The 23,667-nt window shown below is 40.9% G+C and overlaps 1 protein-coding gene across 2 annotated transcripts; it reads right to left on the bottom strand.

Moving 5' to 3' along the window:
* Positions 1–297: 297 nt before the first annotated feature.
* On the bottom strand, positions 298–3,339 carry RB195_000163 (uncharacterized protein; the record flags this gene model as incomplete). Of its 2 annotated transcripts, none has more annotated exons than XM_064196347.1 (1): positions 298–3,339. In XM_064196347.1, one exon carries the CDS (start codon positions 3,337–3,339, stop codon positions 298–300), a length of 3,042 nt encoding a protein of 1,013 aa, XP_064052227.1. The 2 variants fall into 2 exon arrangements, with proteins under 2 accessions (XP_064052227.1, XP_064052228.1); XM_064196346.1 differs by having other exon boundaries at positions 298–3,138.
* Between the last annotated feature and the right edge of the window lie 20,328 nt (positions 3,340–23,667).

The following is a 23,667-nucleotide window of genomic DNA, read 5'->3' as shown; positions in this document are numbered from 1 at the left end:
GATGGCACATTTGAAAAAGTTAACGTAACTGGGGTCAGAGCTGAAATTAGTCGATCGATGCGATCCAGGGGGGAAAAATAGAAGAAATAGTCATTGTTCGATAGAGTGGAGATGTAATGTGGAGGAGATGTAAAGTACGCGCAGCATGCATTACTGTGTGACAGGTGTAGCGCAGTCGGTGAGAGGTCCGCTGTGGTCACACGGTCGATGGTTTGAAATAGGACTAGTGTCTACCAAGCTTTTCATCACATCGTCGGTTTACCGATAAATTGGTACCAGACTTAGACTTCACCTTGATCACCTTGACTCCCGTTGGTCTTCGAACCGGTCGAGCGGGCGCCAGTAATTCTTCCATTTGTCCCGGTCGCGTGCCAGAGTAGCCCAGTGGTTCCTCCTTTCGCGTGGGACACGAAGAGCATCGTAATTTTCTTTGAAGGACTTCGTGAAGAAATCTGACCATCGGGTCGGCGGTCTTCCTGTATTGCGCTTAATATCGCGGGGAATCCAGTCGCTCACGGCTCTGGTCCAACGGTTGTCGTTAAAGCGCATCACGTGTCCGGCCCACCTTATTTTACTTTCCTTGGCAAACGCGGCGGCGTCTCTGATCTTCGATCGCTGACGTAGGAGAGAACTTCGAATCCCGTCTCTCACTTGCTTGAAACGGGATACTCCTAGCATCACTCTCTCAATTGCGCGTTCAATGACGCTCACCGCGTTTTCTTCCTGCTTGCGAAGTGCCCAGGTTTCTGAGGCATAGGTCAAAGCAGGAAGTACGGTGGTGTTGAAGAGGTGAGCACGGAGCCGGGTGTTCTTGGTCTTCTTCACTACGTCCTCGATGCTCTTGTACGCTCCCCAAGCCGCTCTTCTCCTCCTGCCCAGCTCGGGGGCCAGGTCGTTCATCATGTTCAATTCCCGACCCAGATAGACGTAGCTGGTGCATTCGGATATGTTCGTTCCGTTGAGCGTGAATGGGGCATCCGAGATCCATCCGTTCCGCATGAACATCGTCTTTTGAAGATTCAGCTCAAGACCGATGCATCCACATGTTTCGGCGAATTCGGTCAGCATTCGTTCCGCTTGGCTGATGCTAGGTGTTATCAGTACGATGTCATCAGCAAAGCGCAAATGGTGTAGCTGCCGACCATCGATCTTCACTCCCATGTCGTCCCATTCCAACTTTCGCATTGCGTTCTCGAGGGTGGCTGTGAATATTTTGGGTGAGATTGTATCACCCTGTCGAACCCCCCTCTTCACGTCAATGATGATATTCTTGTAGAATGGCGAGATTCCGGTCGTGAAGTTACTGTACAACTCTCGAAGCACCTTTATGTACTGAGTGGGAACGCCTTGGTTGTCCAAGGCTTCCACGACCGCTTCCGTCTCAACTGAGTCAAAGGCCTTCTTCAAGTCGATGAAAGTGAGACAGAGCGGCATCTTGTACTCTCGTGATACCTCGATGAGTCTCGAAACAGTGTGAATATGGTCGATCGTGCTGAATCCTTTTCGAAACCCTGCTTGCTCGCATGGTTGTCCTTCATCCAAGACCTTTTCAATCCTATTAAGGATCACTCTTGTGAAGAGCTTGTAGATGACGGACAGTAAGCAGATTGGGCGATAGTTGCCGATGTCATGTGGATCTCCCTTTTTATACAGCAACACGGTCTTGCTGGTCTTCCACTGTTTAGGGACCTTGCATTCCGACAGGTAACGTGTGAAGATCCTCGCCAGGGTGTTGATGAGTACTGGCGGAAGGTTCTTCAGGTGTTCTGGTTTTATTCTGTCGGGACCGGCTGCTGTACGATTTCTCACCGACATGATAGCATGTCGTATTTCGGACGGGAGAACCGCTGGAATGACATGTCCATCTTCCCTCAGATGGTGAGGAGGCAAGTGGGCACGGCTGTCGAAGAGATCAGAGTAGAAGTCGTAGATGATTTTCTCCATTCCCCTTCTCGATGCAATGGTTGTTCCCTTCGGGTTCCGGAGAGCTGTCATCCTTGTCTTGCGACTGGCGAAGTCTCGGCGGGCATAGCGGATGCTTTTTCCCGCCTCTGCTGCTTCAGCCAGCACTTCTGCTCTTCTCTCTTTAAGGTCTTTCTTTATCGCCTCTCTGCAAAGCCTTGCGAGCTCGGACGTAAGCTCTTGGTTCCCTGCGGCTCGTGCTGCTCCACGCTGGCGTATCAGCTCAAGAGTTTCAAGAGACAGGCGTCTCTTGGTTGTTTTAATACTCTCAGCCTTCTTCGCGCAGTCATGAAGGTGTTTGACAAGCCGGTCGTATTCCTCGTCGATGTTGTCCATTGCGGAATCTTCCCAAAAGCCGGCTAACGTAGCGAAGAGATCCCAGTTGATGGTAGTTCTGGGATTTCTCTTGCTGAACTTGGCGGCTTTCTCTGCTCTCCGCGTGAAAGAAAATCTTCCTCGGAGGAGGCGATGGTCCGATCCCGTATAGAACTTTGGTACAACAGCGACATCCGTCAGGCAGAACCTTTTATTGACGATGATGTGGTCTATCTCATTACGGTACCCTCCACCGGGTGACTCCCACGTCCAGCGTAGAGAGGAGGGCTTCTGGAATTGCGAGTTCCCATGGATGGTCTTAGTCGTCATGATGAACTCGGAAAGCCTCTCCCCCTGGTCATTCCATTGTAGGCCGTGGGTCCCGATGTGAAGTTCCTCCGGCGTTCTTCTTGGGCCAACTTTGGCGTTGAAGTCGCCAATTATGACCTTGTAAAAGGCATGATCTTCTCGGTAGAACTTCTCCAGGTCCATATAGAAAGCTTCGACTTCTTCTTCTTCGTAGCTTGATGTTGGAGCGTAAGCGACGAAGATAGTCAAAGCCGGTGTGGGACCACATCTTCTCATCCGCAGACGTCCGATTCGGGTCGTGAGTTGTTCGAAAGAGTCGATGTTCTGTGCCATACTCGTGTTGACGAGGACGCCAACTCCACCAACACCTCTACTGTCGCATGTTCCTAAGAACAGTTCTTCTCCAGTTTCAAATACAGCGTTGAGAGAGTGACGTCGTCTCGTCTCGGTCAGTCCGATGACGTCGTACTTGATCTTCTTGGCTTGCACCATCAGATCTTCGATGGCCGCTTCCGATGCAAGCGTGCGTGCGTTATAAGTACAGATCGTCATCCTAGTCCTTTTCCGTTTCGGTAGCCTACATGACTCCTGCAACCCCGTCCTACCTGGCGCTACCGTACCAGGCTTTCTACCGGAGTCAGGAGACTCTTTTCTATTACTGTTTTTTGCATGAAATTTAAAACCCACGGGCAGGTTGCAAGCCTCTAGTCCCATGGGTTTTTGGGAGAACTTCCGTTCTCCCAGAGTGGACATGTGGAGCTTATTTGTTGGAGGCGACTCCAAACCGCCTCCCTTGCACCTCCCAGTCAATTGATTGCAGGCTTTTGGCCGGACCGACGTGCGGGATACAATGATTTTACGAGTCAGTCCTGGCACAGCAGAAGCAGGGAGTCCATCCCCTGAATCCACCTGCGTCTCTGGGCAAGCACAAGGTCGCTTTTGGTCCGCGGTTAGCCCCCTATCCGCCACCTGGGGACGCGCCACGTAGCCTCGCGACTAACCGGCTGTGATCCCTCTAGTGAGGGAGATCCGTGGACTTAGACTTAGGTAGATAAAAACACTAACCTAACACATCCTTTAGCCCCCGCAAGTTATTGTATAAAGCCAAAACCTCAACGATTACCAATTACAGTAAGACACGTTGGTCCATTCGAAACGGATTGATACCCTTTTTATTTTTTAAACATTACTCTCTTACACATAATTAACCACAATAAGATATGGAACAGTACATACCTACATTTTTACTTGCAGAGACAATCGCGTAGTTGGGATACAATCCTTCCGAACGTAGGTGGATTCGTCGCCTCTCAATCTCTCCAATATGGTCGCTTATTTGTAAGTAAAACTTAAATACAATAAATAAAATTCTAAAGAGAAGCACAAAAATTGAATGATTAATTAAAATAAAATCAAAGTAATGTAATGTAAAGGAGTGAAATAAATAGAGATCGATAGAAATAACTTTGTAGCTTGTACGGATGATTGGATTTTAGAGACAAACACTGACCCGAATTGGGTTTGAGTGCAGGACTAGTACGGATTTTGAAGGTCAAAATGAACATGTATAAATTTTCATTTCTCTTGGTACCAAAAAGAACTAGAAAAGCAGGTAAGGATGCGTCATGTTAAGAAAAATTTTGCTCTAAAATAGTGAAATCCTTATCGTTCCTATAGTCTCAGTGGCTTTTTTGAAAGTTAATTGAGAAAAAAGAAAAAGGTGGGACTTTGATGTTGAGTGCAAATTTCCGAGCTTTTTCTCAACTAACCTTTGTGAGAGCGAAAACAAATTTGTAAAGGGTAAAACAACATTATAGCAAGGAAAGTACTCCTCTATAACATGTTTCAGAATGAATAATTTCTTATAAGGTATGAGATGAGTTTATGGACTTTGTCCGAAGTCATACACACATTTTGACGCACAGCCAGAAATTCTAATTTTCTCACTTTTCCTCGTTGCGCGACTATGATAATGCGATCAAAAATCTGAAAACATTTTCTGTTAAAGCATCGAGGAAAACTCGAAGAACCTCTTTAAAGCCGGTTCTGAAAAATCTAAAAATAAAAGAAGTTTAGTATTATTTTCAAGTGGGTTCCAAAAAAAAAACTTAAGAAGATTGACGCGTCGAAGTTTACAAGGATATGGACAAAATCTGTCTCTACAAAACTTCGAAAGTGAAAGTTCGAAAGTTTTCATGAAATTTACTGCTAGCGTCGTTATTTAGCAACATGTGCAGCTTACTTTACCCCGACATTACTCCTATTTCCAGTTGTAGATGTCTTTTTTCGCGTAGCAGTGACGTTGAGATTCCTTTTTTGAGTGATAATATGTAAATTCAACCTTATTGGATCAGAATTATGCTCATGAAACTCTTCTACGCTAAATCCATTAATCTAATTTCAGTCTGGGATTAATCTTTGGGTTTCATTAAATAGCGCTACGCCAAATGAACAGTTTATACTTCTTTCAATTTTGTTTAGTTTGCTGCACCTTGTTTACCGTACACCAAATTTTGTATGCGCTGGTATGAGTTCATTTAACAGCAACTCTTCTCTCCTCTCCCCTTTTCTCCTCTCCTTCAATCAACTGTTGAAAAAATCCCTCGACTCTACTAATAAATTCCACATTGCCGGACAAAAATCTGTAGTTGTTATCCGGATTTGTGAACCTTCCAGTGCGGTCGACAAGTTTTCACGTTCTTATTGAACAAAAGTCCCTCTTTGTGTCTGTAAAAGAAATTTCATAGACGAAATTGTTCTGAAATGTTCGGAGACAGTTTAATTCTATCAGTAAGTACTATAGCAACCGGTCTTATTCGTTCATTATTCATGATCGTTAGGGGGTTTTTTTTCTCAATAAAATCCATTCCTTGGACATTGATACAGTTAAACAATAAGACGCAATTATAGTCCGATCACTCCACTCCCAAACGGTGTTGATTTTCTCTTCGTCAACAACTTACACAACTTATTATATACAGTTCCAGTTGACTATAGATCTTAAATTGTAATAATATAATAATAATAATAATCTTAAATAATATAATACGTAATAAATATAATACATAAATGATACGTAATAATACATAATAATAACATAATATACAATAATAATATGTAATAATAATAATCTTAAATATAATAATAATAATAATAATAATAATAATAATAATAATAATAATAATAATAATAATAATAATAATAATAATAATCTTAAATGTAAATCTTATTGTCCTAAAGTTTGAAGGTTCAATCCGTAGGAAAAAAAAAACTTACGGAATACATTTAAAAAAATGGACACCGCAGTGATTTTCTTGTTTTTTTTCCAGAATTTCTTGCACATTTTCCAAAACATGACCGTCTTCGCCTCGGTCATAAATGTGATTTTAAAAAAATTGACAGGACCCAAAACTGTTCTCTATCATAAATAATGAAGTCCAGTGAACGAAAGGAAAATCGAACAACGAAATTTTGCAACAGTGATAAAGGTTTGGAAATTCTTTGCAATATGTCGTTACCTGCGGTGTTTGGGGAAGAAGAAATCGTGAAAACCATAACCCCCTTCAATGTTTTCAGATCACTTAAACATATTTACGAAAGAATTAAAGAATTCTGTCAATGTACTGTAGTCAGGATAATTGTTCAGTAGAATACGAAAAAGTTTTTTCTTCGTAACTTGATTCATTTCTCTCTGTATCATAATTTGTGAATAGCAGTCGATTCGTGATGATGAGATCTATCTGTCTGAATATCTTTGAATCTCGAAAAACTTCTACAAAGACACTTATTTTCTAAATTGCCAGCGACTACAAATAATGAAATCAAGCTCACAGGCCCAAGAATATAAATATGACATTTGGTGCAAACAAAATGCGAGAAAAAATGATTTTTTAGTCAAATATTCGTAAAATAGACGTTGCCGCTAACATTTTGGTTCCAATTTGTATGCATATTGGAGATTTCTAGAAATTAGCGGTAGTGACAGATTTTAAGCGGATTAAGATTCAGATCCTCCACGTATTTGAACTTTTCCAGATTTCTAAGAAAAATATCTATCTAAGGCAGTTTATCCATTCCCTTTGAGCTTTTCGTTGTATGCCAACGATTTTGCATGCCAAACATGCTTTCACAAGGCCACATTTTATGACCGATGAGATCACGTCGTGCGGAATTTGGCACAGAGATACCGCTGATTGTCTCACTCATCAAAAACTCATTGCAATCTTTTGTGTAAAGTACTGCGTATAGCTTATTGGGATTTACTTGACGGGAACATTGAAAAATTGCAGTTTTCCATCGAGTTACTATAAATTGAATTGTATCTAGCAATGCTTTTTTTGTAGAGTGAGAAATTCTACAAATGCTCTACGAACAAACGGTTCCATCCTTCTAATTTTATTTATACAACACAAAGAAAATTTTTCTTACGGTATGGGGAGTGTGTAGCGCAGTCGATCAGAGGTTCCGCTGTCTGCACGACCTGTCAATCGGAGGTTCGAATCTGCCCTATTGTCAACCAAGCCTCTCATCCCTCCGGGGCCCATAAATTGGTACCAGACTTGTCTGGGAGGATAAAAACACTGACTTGACACATCGGCTAGCCCCTGCAAGTTATTGTATGGGCCAGTTACACGTTCGTAAACCTCAAACTGATTCTGAGTTGAAGTGAACGTGGTGGCGGATCCCAAGCGGATTCATTAACGCCAGAAACTTTACAATTTACTTTATGGATTTTCACATTGACAACGGAAGATCCATTGGCAGTTCTTCACACTAACAAAGAAAGATCCCTCAATGATATTCGAATAGAACTAATTCGAAGAAACTTTGCAAAAATTTAACTTAATTTGGGACCCTCGACTTTTTCTAAATTCGCCTGAATTTTAAAGAAAACCCGCTGTAGTGAATCAGAATCAGAGCGATGACGGATTAGTTATTTTGTACGGTGCCTATTTCTAAAATAGGAGTCATGGTATTCAACTCTAAGGAGAACATCAATTATAGTTTTGGAAAAAAAAACCGATGTGGTCAAAAAAGGACGGAATTAGAATTTGCAACTTTCGTAATACAGTACAAAAATCATCAGCGTCACAACGTTTTTATTCACCTCTATCAAATTGAATCCAATAGGACTCGATTTGTCTGAGCAGGCGCACTCGTTTGAAGTTTATACGGTAAAAGTATGATGTATGATCATTCGTGCATTAGTAACGGACTTTCAACAGAACTATGATTGACGCCTTTGGTCGTAACATTGAACAGCTTGAGAAAAGTAGATGACAGAAACCATTAAAAGAAAAATTTAGGCTCAGGAACCACTCAGAAAGTTAAATTAGGAAGGTATGTATGCGTTTGTTCGTTGGATGTGTTCTCCATAAGTAGCATGAGAACTACGCTTGACCATCACCTCAGAACTCAACATTTTCTTACTAGCAAATTCGTTAAGTTGCTATTTTTTGGGAGACAAAAACCTCCTAAGGTACGGCACCCTGATAAGAGAGGGTCAGTTGACAAAATTCTGATAGTTCAGGGTTTTTTTGCATCCGAGTTGGAAAGTTATTTTTGGGACCGCACCACTTTGGTAAACACTTTCCCGGAAGCTAACTCGAGAGCTGGCTTGTGGAGTTTTTTTTTGCTTCCAAATGTTGGTTTCACTATCAAAACAATCAGTTTCTGAAAAAAAAATGTGAAGTTAGTCAGGTGACGACTCAGTCACGATCAGTGAAAATAATAGGTGTTATCGATAAGACAACATTTCCATCATCAAATTCTCACATGTCATCTATCGAACAGTTGGCAAACATTCTGCGTTTCGCTACGTAAATCATCCTTTCAGGCTCTTCAAATTCTAAATGAAGTGTATGTAGTGAAAAAAGTACTCAAAAAAAAGATCAAACAACTGCGTGAACGTTTTCGCAAATGTATGAATGTTGCAGAGAACTATTTCGAAGACAAGCTACAATACTTGTACACAACGAAACGCACTGTCGCACACACACTGAATAGATTTTTATTCTCTTTTACTAAATGTATTCAGGCGCTGCAAAGAAAACGCTCCCGATTTTGACGCCGAAAAAGAAGTTCGCATTTGCATTTGCGAAGACAAGATCCACGTACACTTCTATATGTGTAGCCTGGTGACTTCATCCAGGAGAAGCGGTTAATGAGGTTGCATCGTCAGCTGGAGCGTGATTGTGAGAATTCATGGACATCAAGAACGAAGGAGTTAAAGAAAGGGGTGGGAGGACAAGAACCCGGGGAAAGCTTATATTCTGCTAATGCAGTATAGCAGCGAGTTGAAGAGATATTCGCCTGCCCTAAACACTGCTAACGGAGTAGCTGTCGTGAAGGCAACGCTGCCCAGCTGGATGGGACATTTCAACGGCTTGCTGAAACGGCAAGCACCGTCTGCTCCTGAATTCGTGCACGTCCAAAAACCGACTTACACCGCCGTCAGTGAAGATCACCGACGAAGTCGGAGATTCTGGTCTGTATCCAAACGATGAAGGATGGAAAATCTGACGGAGAAAAAACTAGCGCAAAAATGCTGAAATCTTTTCCTCCTTCTGGGATTCGTGAGATGAAGATCATCCTTTCAATATGGATTGAAGAAATGACCTGATTCATAGAGACACACTACCATAACTCCTCTTTACAAGAAGCTATCTGCCACGCTACCCAGGAATTACCAAGGAATGTCACTGCTGCGTGTAATGTACAAGGCTTGGAACGGATCATCCTGGATCGGCTAATCAAAGATCGTGACGAAATAACTCGCGACGGAGAAGCCGCTTTTCGTCCTGGTCTATCTACTATTGATCAAGTGTTCATGGTCAGGAGAGTTATCAAAATGTGGAAGCGCATCACTCGAACCTTATGAAGTTAGCCTACCTAGACTTCGAAACCTCTTTCCACTCTCTTCATCGAGGTCGCCTTTTCAACGCGCGTAGTACCGATATAGTTCCAGCTTATCGAATTCCTCCTTTTGTATCGCATATAATTGGACGGGACTTAGTTCTTAAGGATAATCGGCGATGATGATCACGGAAAGGCTGCATAGCCCGTAGACGACGTTCACCAGCAATGATGAATTTGATGTTTTTGCGCTTTCGTTGCAAACCTACCACTTAGACTTTTCAGAAAGCGATGAAAACTTCTGGAATATTTGGTTGCGCATATCGCAATGTCACATAAAGTGTGTCGTGCCCCGGACCCCCTCCGAAGAGAAGGGGCAGGCAGTGGTGAGTAGGACCCGGGGTCGACTACCCGGATCCGGAAGGGCCTGCGCTGGGCTAGCCACCACATGACGGCATAGCAACTCCGAACCCTGGCGGACTCGCGCCGAGGGTCCCATCCCCCTGCCCCGATTTCGCTCGTGGGGGTCTCGGGCTTTCCCCTGACCCCATCCCCAGCCTAATCCCCCATGGTTATTTTGTGGTAGATGCGGTAATACATGTGGTTTATCTTTATTTCGACAATACACGGCAAGGCACAAATACACGACATAAATTGCGCATATCAGATGGGGCGTTCAACGGCTTAGTGGTAGTGGCTTTCGGCGATGAGTGGTATGTGGATGCGGTTCGGGGAAAATGGGCAGCCAGCCAGAAGAAGTGAACAGACCCCTGTGTTTGAATTTTCAAGAGTTTTGCAAACTCAATACCGCCTCATTGTTGGAATTAAGCGGAAGTCGGAATCCCAACTGGGAATTATTTTTCTATTACTTAAAAAAACATATTTTTGTGGATCTACGTATTCGCGCATTTGTAAACACATAGACGAAGTTAACAAGAAGGGAGAGGGAAATCAGAATAGTTTTCTGAAACTTCGTTATCTTTCAGATTTCAGATCACAGTTCTCACCGTCGATCACAGTTACAGTGTCTATTGTGATCGAAGTTTAGCAAAACGGATCTACAAAGAATTCTAAATATCAGAGAGCCACCAAATATATTAGGTGAGTCCTTTTTTATGACGTCAACTTTCATCCTTTGATTCTCTTAAATCCATGTGTATTCCGTAGGCATCGGAGATTTTTTTCGATGTTATATAACGATTTGTACAAGATGGATTCCTCATCCAAGTGTTCACCGATCTACAGCACAGCAGCGAAACAGTACTTTTTTAAAGAGCGTGGAAGGTAGTCAGGTTTAATTTATACTTTGCGCAATATGGAGCGTAGTCCAAATTTGTTACAGTGTACTTTAGGTTTATCATCAATCTCATCAGATTTATATTCGCTGTAAAAAATTTCAAAAAAAAGCTGTCTCTGATCGTTTTGCGAAAACGATTGCTGTTTTTTGTCGTGAAAACTGTTGATTTTAGATAAGTTAGGCCAAGAGCACGTTCTTGACAATTTCGTCTGACACGGCGCTAATGCAACGGTTCTGTTATCTCCCTTTGCTTTTTGATGCGTGATACTAAAGATGGCAGCGAATTGAATTTGGTTAGAGACGCTGCAGAATCATAATAAACAGTTGAAAGCATATAACAGTGTATTTGGATCGGTTGAGTCATAGATAGCGATGTTGTCTCGCTACTGGATCGCTGTTTCTGTGATGTCTCGTGTTCTCTGGATGACTCTTGAAAAACCAAAATTGAAGTTGCTGGATGAGAAAACGCTAAACGTCCGCCTTATGAGAGAAAAATTCAATTGGAAGTATGACATTGAGTTAGAAACCAAGGTTACTTTTGCAGAAAACTGATGAGCAGAGCAAATAAACCACAAACGAAGTGATTTTAGCGGCAAAACATTACTTAAAACTCTTCACTTCAAACCAGTTTTTAGCGGAAAAAAACCCTTCAAAATATCATGTATGTGTACGAAAGAAATTAAAGCGCAGCGTATGAAAAAATCAGTGGATACCTGTTTTTAGGTACTTTGTAACGGTCATCCTACATTAAGAGGACCAAGCCACTGGCGTATCAATTCACTTGAGATGCGCCTACGCATTTTACTGCAATTCGTAATCGTTGAGGTTTTGAGGTGCTGCCCTCTACAATGACTTGCGGTGGCCTGTCGATCACCAAGTTCTCATCCTACATTACTAGTTGTAAATTTAAGAAATCGCGGCAGCATCGTTTATAGAGGATAGGAAATAGGATTAGAATTGTATCGTTCAGTTTATGTTTTTTTTCTTAGGTTGAAAAGTTTTAAGGCATATCTGCAAAACTTCTGTTCTTCAGTTATCGAGTGGAACTGGTTTTAATGTGAAAAAGGGGGTCTATTATCAAGATCACATTTCTATTACAACCTATTTCGACGAAGGCCTAAGGTGGAGAAGAATGTGAAAATTTTGTTCTGTTGTTGAATGACTACGATAATTGTAGGAAAGTATTTTAAGAAAAAGAGAACTAACCTTGACAATGGAATTTTTGTGTAGTTCAAATGAGATGTTTCAAGTGATTGTTCGGGATAAAAATGAAATGTGTGGTAATAAAGAATGCAAGGATAGGAGCTATACCCTTGCCGTAAACCTTACGTCAACTTAGTAACATCTGCTTACCTCCCTACCTGAGTAAGGAAGGCAACCGTATGGCCTCTGACATAGTAGATCTAATTTAGTGCAAAGCATGTGGAGAACAATACATTGGCGAAACAAGGCGACTACTTCGTGTTTGGTATGAAAGAACATCAAAATGGGATAAAACACTCAAAGGCAGTGACTCTTCTTGGAGCCCATCGCAGAAAATGTTACGAAAATGCTTCTTCCTACATAGCGGCCACAACCCTATCGTACCAACCCGAAATTGTGGCTCGCAAAACTTTGGAGACGTTTGGATAAATGGTAAAAGTCTAAAAAATGAATAGAAGAGTCTATAGCACTGACCAACAACAACTGTACCAACACCTTTTACGGGTTTTGATCTACGGGATCATATGCGGATCACATACTAGTTAGTATTAGCGGAGGGATGCTACCGCGCGGACTTCCGCTAACTTCACGGCAACGCGACTGCTTAGGTGACCACAACCATTTGGGGTCTTCTGGTTCTTGGATTCGGTCGTAGTATCTTGGGTAATGATGTCTTGCTCTGGACATTCTTGGACATTTTAGAGGATCTGCTGCAAGTATCCCGACTTTTCGGGCTCTGTCGAAGGCGACGATGCTGAAACGTCAAGGGATAAAGGATGAAGTGTCTAGTGTTAATAAATGCTTGGGATGCGCCCCCACGTTCACTTCAATTCAGAATCGCTTGAGGTTTACGAACTTGTAACCGTCCTATACAATGACTTGCGGCGGCTAGCCGATGTGTCATGTTAGTGTTTCTATCCTCCCAGACAAGTCTGGTACCAATTTATCGACCCCGGAAGGATGAAAGGTTTGGTTGGCACTAGAGCGGATTCGGACCTCCGATCGATCGTGCAGACATAGCGGAACTCCTTAGCGACTGCGCTACATCCGCCCCCAAAAGATTGTTAACACCCTTTATTCGCCGAAAAGTTAGCAGTAATAAACAATCTAGGTTATCTCTTCAATCACATTCGTAGCCGACAAGTTGCAGTAATGATACCGAGATTCCAGGAAGGCCGAACCTTTACACAACTACATATAAGTTGTATCGATCATTTGTTCCCGAGTTCGCCAAAAAGGAAAAGAAGTAGAATAGTTTCTAGGTCAACACAATTTCCATCGTGTCAGTCAAACCTAATTGTCCACAGAAGAGCACTGAAGTCACATTTTTGGAACCAGGAGAATCAATTTTATGACCTGATATCAAAGCACGCCTTGTGTCTGTTACGATGATACATTAGTAATGCTTTCGGAACTAGAAAAAAATCTGTGCAAGAACGGTTGACAGACAGTTCTTCGACCTAACGAATCCACGCGAAAATCCCAGTTCTGAAGCAATATCCTATTTATTAATCCTTTACAACATAGGGTTAAATTTTCTCCTGATCTTCAACAAGGGCTTTTGGTTTTTGGATTCAGAAAAAAAGCTGATTCAGATGCATAAGTATTTGTTGATGTCTTAATACCTACCTTCGACCAGTTAAAGGTATCATCCCACGAATCTGAAGTGTTACGGAATTCAGTAGATTATGGAAAAGGGGGTGATTCCTTCCATTTCTCCCCAAATTGCTGTAAAAAACGGCAAGAAAGATGCGGCGCATGCACAAGGCTGGCGCGCTCCAATCGAACTTGTTGTAGAAAGTAGCGCGCCGGAACGCTCGAAGCGCCATCTTCCGGGCCGTTTTTTACGGCAATTAGGAAGAAATGGACGCAATCACCCTTCTCTCCATAATCTACGATCCCGTATACGAATACTCCACCTGAAATCCGTACCACCTCAGATTCGTGGGGTGATGCCTTTAAGTTTTATGGGATGTTTGGTTTGACAGGAACAGAATATTACCATACTAAATTAACGAATGATCACTTTTTCCCGGTGACCCTCCTAAGCGTTAACAGATTGTGTCCACGGAAACAACGAACATCATCGAATTAGGCAAACACGCCTAATTCACAAAAAAAAAAAAACACCGTAAACATTCGCCTACCGATAGAACATATCGATCGATCTCTTTATGAACCCCTCTTGAAGAGATAGTTGGGTATTACATGGAAAATTGGAAGGGAATCCGGAATCTAAAGGGAAACTCGAAGAGCTCGTTACTATGGGAATGTGAAACCCCCACACTTCGGCGAACTTATCGCTGTAAGAGTCATTGTAACAACATACTAGATGGTAAAAAGATATTTGGTCCTTTTTCATGGAAATCTTCGGCAGTGTCCTGGAAATTATTGAACTGACCTCTAATAGACAGTCTTTGAGGAACTTCTTAAAAGAAAAGAATCAGGTGCTTTGTTGACAGATTCAATACTGACTCCCCAAAAAATGGCATCAGAGATCTAGACATTTCCAAAATGTCGAAGAAGAAAGAATTTCGAAATTACCGGCCTTGACATTTGTCATCGGGCGTTTTTTAAGGGCGAATCCGAAAAAGTACTGAGCACACTGCTTCGTCTAGTACATTGCACTTTTTTTGTATTTCAAGCCATTTAGCATGTGAAAAGGTGTGACGATCTGCTTTGTGAGTTCGTTGTGCTTGGATTTTCACCATCTTGCAATGAAAGGAAGAATAGGAAGGAGAACAGATTGGAGAGCCCAGTGCTAGTAGCCTTAAGGTCATATTTCATCCATAACCTCATGGATGTGATATATTAATGCATCAGACGTATAAAGGGTTGTATTGATAAGAAAGAAGGGACATCGATCGGCCGTTAACGGCACTACTTGCATCCAGGTGCGCTAGTGAATGATTTTGGACGAAGTATGTTAGTATTTTCTCTACACGACAAAGGTAAATCTATATCCCCTTCCGAAATCCCATTCATCATGTTTATACAACGTTTCTTGGAGGAAACACAAGTAAATCCGGATTCAATATAAAAGTTTGTAAGTGCTACACCCGTCGCAGCGATCTATGAGGGACCTTTACAAACCTCTACTGCCCAACAACAGCAAACAATGGTTCCACCCCTGTCGCAGCCAACGGCGACCTCCTCCGTACTACCTCAAGCGCAACAGCTTGGAAATTGCATCGGGTTTCGTTTTGAGCTGACTATATTGACGAATGCAGAAATGATGAAAAGAGAAGACGTAAACTCGTCCACATGGCTCAGTGTGCAGTCGCAATGTCAAATATGTACTATAGTCATGTGACGTGAAACACGGTGCAGTTGTGCAATCGATTTCGGTGCGCTGCGGTCGAGCTGGGATCGAGGTGGGACCATCGCGAATTGCAACGATTATTGGTGCTAGTGAGGGTCCCGCCTCGACCTCAAATGCGAGCTTCACCACGATGCTACGGTCGCTCCCACTTATGTAACTGCACCGAGCTTCATGTCGTTTTCACCTGACTACACTTAAACAAGGTATGAAAACTAAGTATATATTTATCATTATATTAGCCAGTTAACATTTCAACTCTTTCAACAAGTTTTCTCCACTTTACTGGCGAGTATACGAGAAATCAAAAGTACCACTCCATTCAGTATGTGTTCTTAATTTGACCCGGAGGCGACGTTGCTACAATCCTTTATTTTCGGCTAACGTTTCGGCAAAATCACCTTCTTCAGACCCTGAAAACGTGAATATCCGATTGAACGCCTTCTCCGCAAAACAAAGAACATCATGAGCCTACTGTTGGATCTCGCGGTACAAGCGGAAGTGTAAGGCTTATCTTAGCGTCGAAGAATTTCTTGCTTTAGCTAGACACCCGTAGTGAGATTATTAGCGCGATCAAAATAGCAACCTTAAATAGGGAGCGAGTTCCCGCGTTATGTAGATGCATTTCTCTTTGCGATTCATCTTTGGACCCTTTGAGTGGATCCAAAAAGCTTCCAGAACCTTGCGCGCCACCATACTAGGTCCGCGCGCCAAAATCGTGATCTTAACTTCAAAATCTTCTCCGTTATAACACCGCACTCTATATCCATCTACCTAACTCAGTGAAGTCACATGATTTTCTGGTTCCGTCTAGATGTTCTTTGATCCGATTTTATAGTGGTCTAGCTGTTTCTCGTATGTATTCGTCACCACACTGCACACAGGAAATCAGACAAGCAACACATGAACGAATGCAATCATCGTCGCTGTTATCCGGACATATTTTGTAGTCCGGTACAGTGCAAATACGACCATATAGGCGATTGCTTGTGAGCCTCACATCCGGCTCAAATTAAGAAAACATAATGGATAATCATCATACCGTTTATTTTTATTGAAGGTGGCACTTGGAAACTTCTACACAACGTACCGTTCTTTTCTCTATTTTACGCAACGAAACGAAAATCTTTGCAACTCGCAACTAAGTGATCCTCTTTATACTTCGATAGGATTCAAATTCTTTGTGATTTACGTCTAGTTCCAGCGGTACAGTTACTTTTTAGGCCGGTAATTATTTTCATCTAACGTCTCGTCTGTCTACCAACTCATCCATTCTTAACTGAATATGTCATAACCTGCAAAATCTCATGATATGTAATTGTTTCGATTGAAAAAAACTCTTCTGTCTTTAAATTTTGATTAGTTTCTCTTGCAGAGGAATTCATCAGTTTATATTTAAGTTCGATGTGTTCTTACTTATTACAATGAACGCCTATCCATAGTTCGCTAGGGGCAGAATGGCTTTGAAAAAAAGTGCTCCCATCACTTATAGATGTTTTTTTACTTATTACTTACAGTCAAAAAATGACAAATATCTAGAGGTGTCCATATCTATCATGAACTAATTCCGAAATCAATTAAATCATTCCACTTCTGGATGAACATTGCGCAGAATTGTGAACGGTCGTTTTTTCTTGGACAATTTCACTTCACTAACCATCAGTCTAAGTGTTGTTATGTGTTGATGTCAGAAGAACTTCGGTTTTACATCAAAAAATTGCTGAAGAACACATGAAATATCGCTCAAATTCTAAAATTAATCCTATGTGAAAGGTTCGCTTGTCTGTACTCCGTTTTCATAACCTCACTGGGATCAACCTCATCGAAGCATAAGGTGCTGGTAATGGTAAGTATAGAGGGGGTTTGGCGCACTTGGGAAGAGGTTCTACTGTGACTGCACGATCGATCAATGGTTCGAAACTGCCCTAGAGGCAACCAAGCCTTTCCTGCCATTACTCTAGGGCCGTTAGAAGTGTGACAGAATTGTCTGTGAGGATAAAAACACCGACTTGATACAGCGGCTAACCTCCTGCAAGTCACTGTATAGGCTAGACACGCATCCGTAAACACCAAATGATTTTGGATTGAAGTGAACGCGGTGGCGCATCCTAAACGGATTGATTAACCCGAGACACTTCATCCTTGACCCTTTAATGATTAGTATGAGCTTAGCGCTGATTAATCCGTACTCTGTGCCCTATCCTGCAATAACACTGAAAAATGACCCTGGCTGCAGAGCTTTTCTTTTGTTCCCCCGGATGGCCTTACTCTGCATGGAATGGATGCAATGAATGGAATGTAGTAGAATCGCCGAAGCTCATCTTCTTTCATCGCAACTAACGAGGAACAACGGTTCCTCATCAGTTTTCTTTCGATTCGTTTACGATGTCGAAGCGAGACGAAACATCGAATTGAGTCTTATTCATCTTTCTTTGATTGAATCTAAGTACTTAACATTTATTGTCTATCGAAGAATGTAGGCGTCTTCTTCCAGTTAGTTGATGCCAGTAACGTTCAAAATCCCTCGGTACGGATCGAGAATAAACGAATTGAAGCTCGGTTCAGTTGCGGAAGCGGCTGCGCTCGAAGCGTCACGCTAGAACTAGCAGAGTTGGAAACGAGGTGGGACCACCGCGAAGTGCAGCGATGAATGGTGGTAGTGAGGGTCCCCGCCCGATCGCAACGCACCAGCTTCATGTCTTTTTGACCCGAGTATATCTAACTGGGATATTTGATGAGATTCACTGGAGAGCGGTGTGAAAAGAAAAATTAGTTTTAAAAGCTAATGAGATGGAATGTAGTTAGAGAATTGACATGTAGTTGTAAAACTATGGTGGAAAATGTAGTTGGAGTGTGTGTGTGTGGGCGGACGCAGCTGCACCCTTATTCCGGGAGCTCTATCTTCCTATTTTTTTTCCTTAGTAGCTTTAGCCTACATGTCATAGATCCTCTAAGACTAATGCTTAGTCCCTCGGACGCCGGCTGAGTTATTTACAGTCGGATCAATACAACATAAAGCACGGTGCAGTTGCGTAAGCGGCGCTCGAAGCGGCGCGGTGGAGAGGACGGTTGGAATAGAGGTGGGACCATGCCGTGCAGCGACGAGCATGGGTCTAATCCTCGATCTAACCTAACTCGATCCTAACCGCTATGCTCCACCGCACCGCATCAAGCGCAACCTCTTACGCATCTGCATCGTTCTTCATGTCGTTTCGACTTTACTACACATCCAGGAATAAGGGCGCAGTTATTCCCCTCCTCCTCCCCTGTAAACCACATCTATCCTGACCTATGTAGAATGCGTCGTCTTTGATGAAACGCCAGTGGGCGGAATACACAGCAGAGCAGACGCATAAACAAATACCAGAACTAAAAAGATGAGATTCGCTGACCGCTCTCAACCAAAGACGGGTCGCACCCATTCGGTTGAACATTCATTATTCGCTGATTACTGACGCATACTATTCATTCAAGAAAAAAAAACGCCTATCAGCGTAATCGTATCCGAATCGCATCAGCACAAAAACGTTGATAATTCCGTAGTCTCAGGGAAAAAAAGAAAAATAAAATGAAAAGTTAAAACTAAACTGGAAACAAGGGGAAGGAAGTAAACAAAATGTACTTCCGTTAAAGGTAATTATTTGTGAGTTATTAAAATACACTAAAATACACTACAAAATAATTTAAATAAATTTTTAAATTAAAATTCTTATTTTCTATTTCTGATCTTTCTTCGCAGATTTTTCTTTTTCTTTTTAATTCTTAATTCTTAGATATTCTCTATTTATTTATCATTATATATTTATTATATTATATATTTATTATCGCATTTATTTTTTATTATTTATTATTTATTTTTGTTTTTGAATATTTTTTATTATTTATTATTTATTTTTGTTATTTGTTTATTTATGAAAGCAACCATTGTAGCCTTATGCAGATAATTAATAGTAATTAATAGCGGATAGCTATAATCAGAGCTAATAAGAAATAAAAGCAAGGACACGAAAAGAAGGATACGGTAAGAAAGAACTCTAATGACTTACTAAATATGACAATAATATTAATATAATTGTTTGAAAAGCTAATGTTTTCAAGTACGGTACGAACCGGTACGTGACGTATTATTTTACACGGGGTATCAGTGTTGTGTCAGCTGTTCATCCTTATTGTGTAAATTTGGCTTCAAGGTTAAGATGCCCGCAGAGGGAAGAAACAGGATTTTTGATGTAACCGCATCGACCGCGATCAAAATAACCGCGATGGGTGTGGTGAAGTCGTGAGTCACAATCAGTCTCGAACGACACAGGAAAACAACGGGAAACACCACCGGAATGAAAGGTTTGATCCTGAGCGAAGTCAGGGAAAAAGCCACGGAGTGAACGGTTTGATCCAGAGCGAAGTCAGGGAAAAAGCCACGGAGTGAACGATTTGAATCTCCATACGCAGTCCATAGAACAGGGGAAAGGGAAGGGAGCGGGGGCAGAAAACTTCCACCAATTTTCAGTGCATATTGATTATCAGGAAGAGTGTTATCTGGTTACGGTAGAATTCGCTGAAAACAACTTGATTTATGGCGACGAGAAATGTCCTTAAACTTCTCCGGATTCAACGGAGACTGCAAATCTATCACTTCGGCGTACATAATTTAATTTAATAGTTTAATATAATAATAGTTTAATATAATTTAATAGATACGCGATAAATTTCTTCCTGATTTTTACACGATACTAAAGTTTATTTTTTGGAGACGCATTTATTTAGAAATATCCACAGAAAATTAAATGAAGAAAGAATTGTATCAAAAACAGGAAAACCTTCGACGATGACGCGATAAACCATTTTGTGAGAAAAAAAATTCGGTGCCCATCTTGAGTAATACCAGCTGATTTTGCATTTTTCATTTTCTTTTCAGATTTTTTTGCTACCGTGTTCTATTCTGAGATTTTTTCTTTATTTAACGTGTAATGGACTCTTTATTTAACGTGTAATGTCTGGTTTCCAGGCTAAGGGCGGAGATGCGGCTAAGGTCCCATCACGTAATCTACTGTAGATTTGTCGAAAACGCAACGGAACGTGGGGAAAAGAACTGCAAATATCCAATGGGACCCTAATTTCTCGACCATCGAAGTGGTGTAGATGATGAATAAGATACTCGAACAAAGATTACCGCAAGGTAAACACATTAGAACATTTTCTTATTTTTCCAGGACCTGTTCTTCACCGTTGTCATACACAGCGGTTCAATGAATGATTTTAGCGCACAAGTTTTCCGAATCGAAACGAAAAGAGCATGGAATTTCACCATTCCCCAAACGCTTACTGTAGATTCCGTTATTGATCAAAAAGTTTGAAAATTCTATTTCTGTTAAGAAACTGCTTCAGTGGTCTACTTAATATTCTGATAGTTCTATCTAATATTATTCTACTATCCTATTATTATACATTTTATTTATTAATGTATTTTTTTTTTAAATTCTTAATAACCATCACAAACGCTGACAGCACATAGACGTATTGGTTTAAAGTTTAGGATTTTCTTAAACAAAGACTATAATTCGTTGGATTATTTTCAATTCCAGACTTGTGTGGGAGAATAAAAACACTGATTTCGGGAAACATCGGAATGGCCCCGCAAGTCACTGTGGGGGCGAACACGCGTTTCAAAACCTCAACGATTACGAATTCCAGTAAAACGCGTTGGCGCATCCCAAGTGGGTTGATACGCCAGTGACTTAATGCTTTTTATCTTTTTTATCTTTAATTTTGTATGTTTAAAGGAATCAGTTGAAGGAAAAACTTTTACTGCAGAGGGAAGGAAAACTAAGAACTTTTTATGTGAACTCTGGAGGGGAACGGGAAGGAGGCTCCAGGATCCGCAGTAGTTCTGCCCAGGGCTGGCGGTGCTCTCCGGTCTCTTTCCGCGCACCGAACTCTACACGGCTCGTTTTTCTCGAGAATTCCAGAATCTGGCAGTGTTGCGCGTTGGTGGGCATTGATGTTCGTAAAAATATTCAGTGGACAGAGGCCGTTGTCATGTAAACGTCGCTCAGAAACTTCAGAAAAGATTCAGAAACTTGATTTTTCAGAGATAATTATTTTTGGAATGACTGTAATTTTCAATGAAACCAGTAAACACAGTAAACACCGTAAACAGGTAGAAAAAGGAGGAATCTTAGCGGTTAAGGTTTGCAGTGGTCAGTTGAAATGCTACTTTTACTTTTACAAAATACACGAGTTAGAGTCATACTTTTAATTCGAATGGTTAAAAAAAGGTCTAGTCTAACGATGTTTTTCTCAGATTCAAATTCAATACGATTTTTCTCAGAAATCCAGTTCACAGGCCAACAAACAGCGAACCTCTCCAGGACATTGACGGGATTTTGGAATCGTGGGGAAAAATTTGTTTAAATGGGAGCATGTTGATTATTTTTAATTTGAAATTTAAAGATAACATATGGGTGAAAGGCTGGCGATCTGAGCGTTGGGAAAAAAATTATTCTAGGAAATTCTAATCTGAATTATTCCAAATCTAAATAATTAAAATCTAAATTAGGAGATTTCCCGTGACAAATTTTAACGAAATCGAGGAGATTTTCTATGTTATTCGTTTTCTCTTCGTGTTTTATTTTCGTGTATTTCACGAGACAAGAATTCCAAATCCGTAGATACCAACACTTCTCACATCCGGACGTTCAACATCCTTAGAAAATTGACCTGAATTATTATTTAAAAATAAATTTAGCGACTATTTTTTGTAGAGATTTATTCTTTTTAACTTTTTATTCTTTTAGTGTTATTCTTGGGGTTTGTCAAATTCCACGCAACTCAACTCTTATCCCTTGAGTCTCACACTTCTCCACGTTTTTTTTTCATGATTTTCTATTTTTCTAAACATTTTTTTATTATAAATAGGTTTATTATTTTCGAGCAATAAAAAAGGCGACTTGGACGGGGAAAATAAAAAAAAGGACGACACTAATTACGTAAGAAAAGCGCGCTGTTGTCAGTTGGTAAAAAATTTTAAAAAAACTTCCTAAAAATTCTATCTGATTAATTTTTTCCTAGTTTGCGTCGGGTTCCTTTTTAAGGTCTGCTCTGTGCAGGAACCGACCCGCGTGCGGAGATTTATTGTAGTAAAAATTATTACCTATGATTTTCTGTAAAAATTGTCCAGGATTCTGTTAAGATCGTACTGTTAAGCTAATACTGCGAAAGTTTTAGGAATAAACAGGAAAAATCAATAACATACAAAAATTTTCTTTTAAAATGAAACACTGACATCACTTTATAATCAGTAACCACAAAGTAATCACAAAATTGCAGAGCGGCCTAAATTTCTTCAATAGTGCAATACTTGGATTACTTTACACGTGACCTTGTACCACAGTTCGGCGAATTGTTGGGAATTTTGTGTAAATTTCCGAAAGGTTGATTTTTTTTTCACGGAAAAATTCTCAAAAGTCTACTTACATTACGTGTATAAGCGTGTATTGTTCAAGCGGATACGTCGAAGTCGAGGTGGGACCTTTGCTAGCTTCATTCGATAAATGCAGACATAACTGAGGGTCCCATATCGATCGCAATCGCTTGCGCAGTTGTGCAGGCTTAAGATCGTTCTGGTACGACTTTATTAGCGAGCGCTATGCTAAACATTCAACATTTATTTGAGCGGTAGTAGAGAAGTTATTTATTTATTTATTTATCACGCTACGTGGCACACTAGGAAAGGTGTGGCAAAAGGAAAATAAATAAAATTAATAATTAATAAAAACAAAAACAGGAAAAATAAAATATAAAAACAAATACAGTAAACATACAGCGAAAAGAAAAAAAAAGATTATAAGGATCAGGGATCAGTGTTTTTGTAAGATCCTGATATTCAGTACAGTTTACTGTTTACTACTGGAACCTATCCAGACTTATTTTATTATTTACTGCTTTTAAATTTTTATTATTTTATTTTAATGCTTTGTTTTTTATCTTGTTGCTTTTTTTCTTTTTTTATTTTAAATTAAAATTGCTCGTTAAATTAGAGCTAAAAACCCTGAAAAATGTAATGGGACATAGGAATACAATAGTAGAACATGCTCTCAGTACGATTGTGAAGATAACGCAGCGAAGATGCGTTACGTATCGCAAGCTGCTGCAGCAAATGTACGGCTTTACGACGGTCGCAATATCCACATCGAGAAATCGTCGTCGACGTCATCACGTCGTCAGAAATCGGGTATTTCATCGAATTATTGTTCGTGTATGTGTGCGTGTTTGTGTGTGTGTTCACAGAAACCCAACGCGCTCACTCCTCCTCTTTCTCCTCCTCATCCCCCCCTCCCCCCCACCACCACCACCACCATATTCGTCGAAACGAAACGCGTCCACCGCCGCCGGGGCGCTCCGCCTACCG

The sequence above is a fragment of the Necator americanus genome, chromosome IV, assembly GCF_031761385.1.
Source record: "Necator americanus strain Aroian chromosome IV, whole genome shotgun sequence".
Lineage (NCBI taxonomy): Eukaryota > Metazoa > Nematoda > Chromadorea > Rhabditida > Ancylostomatidae > Necator > Necator americanus.
This window is presented reverse-complemented; position numbering and strand designations above follow the sequence as displayed.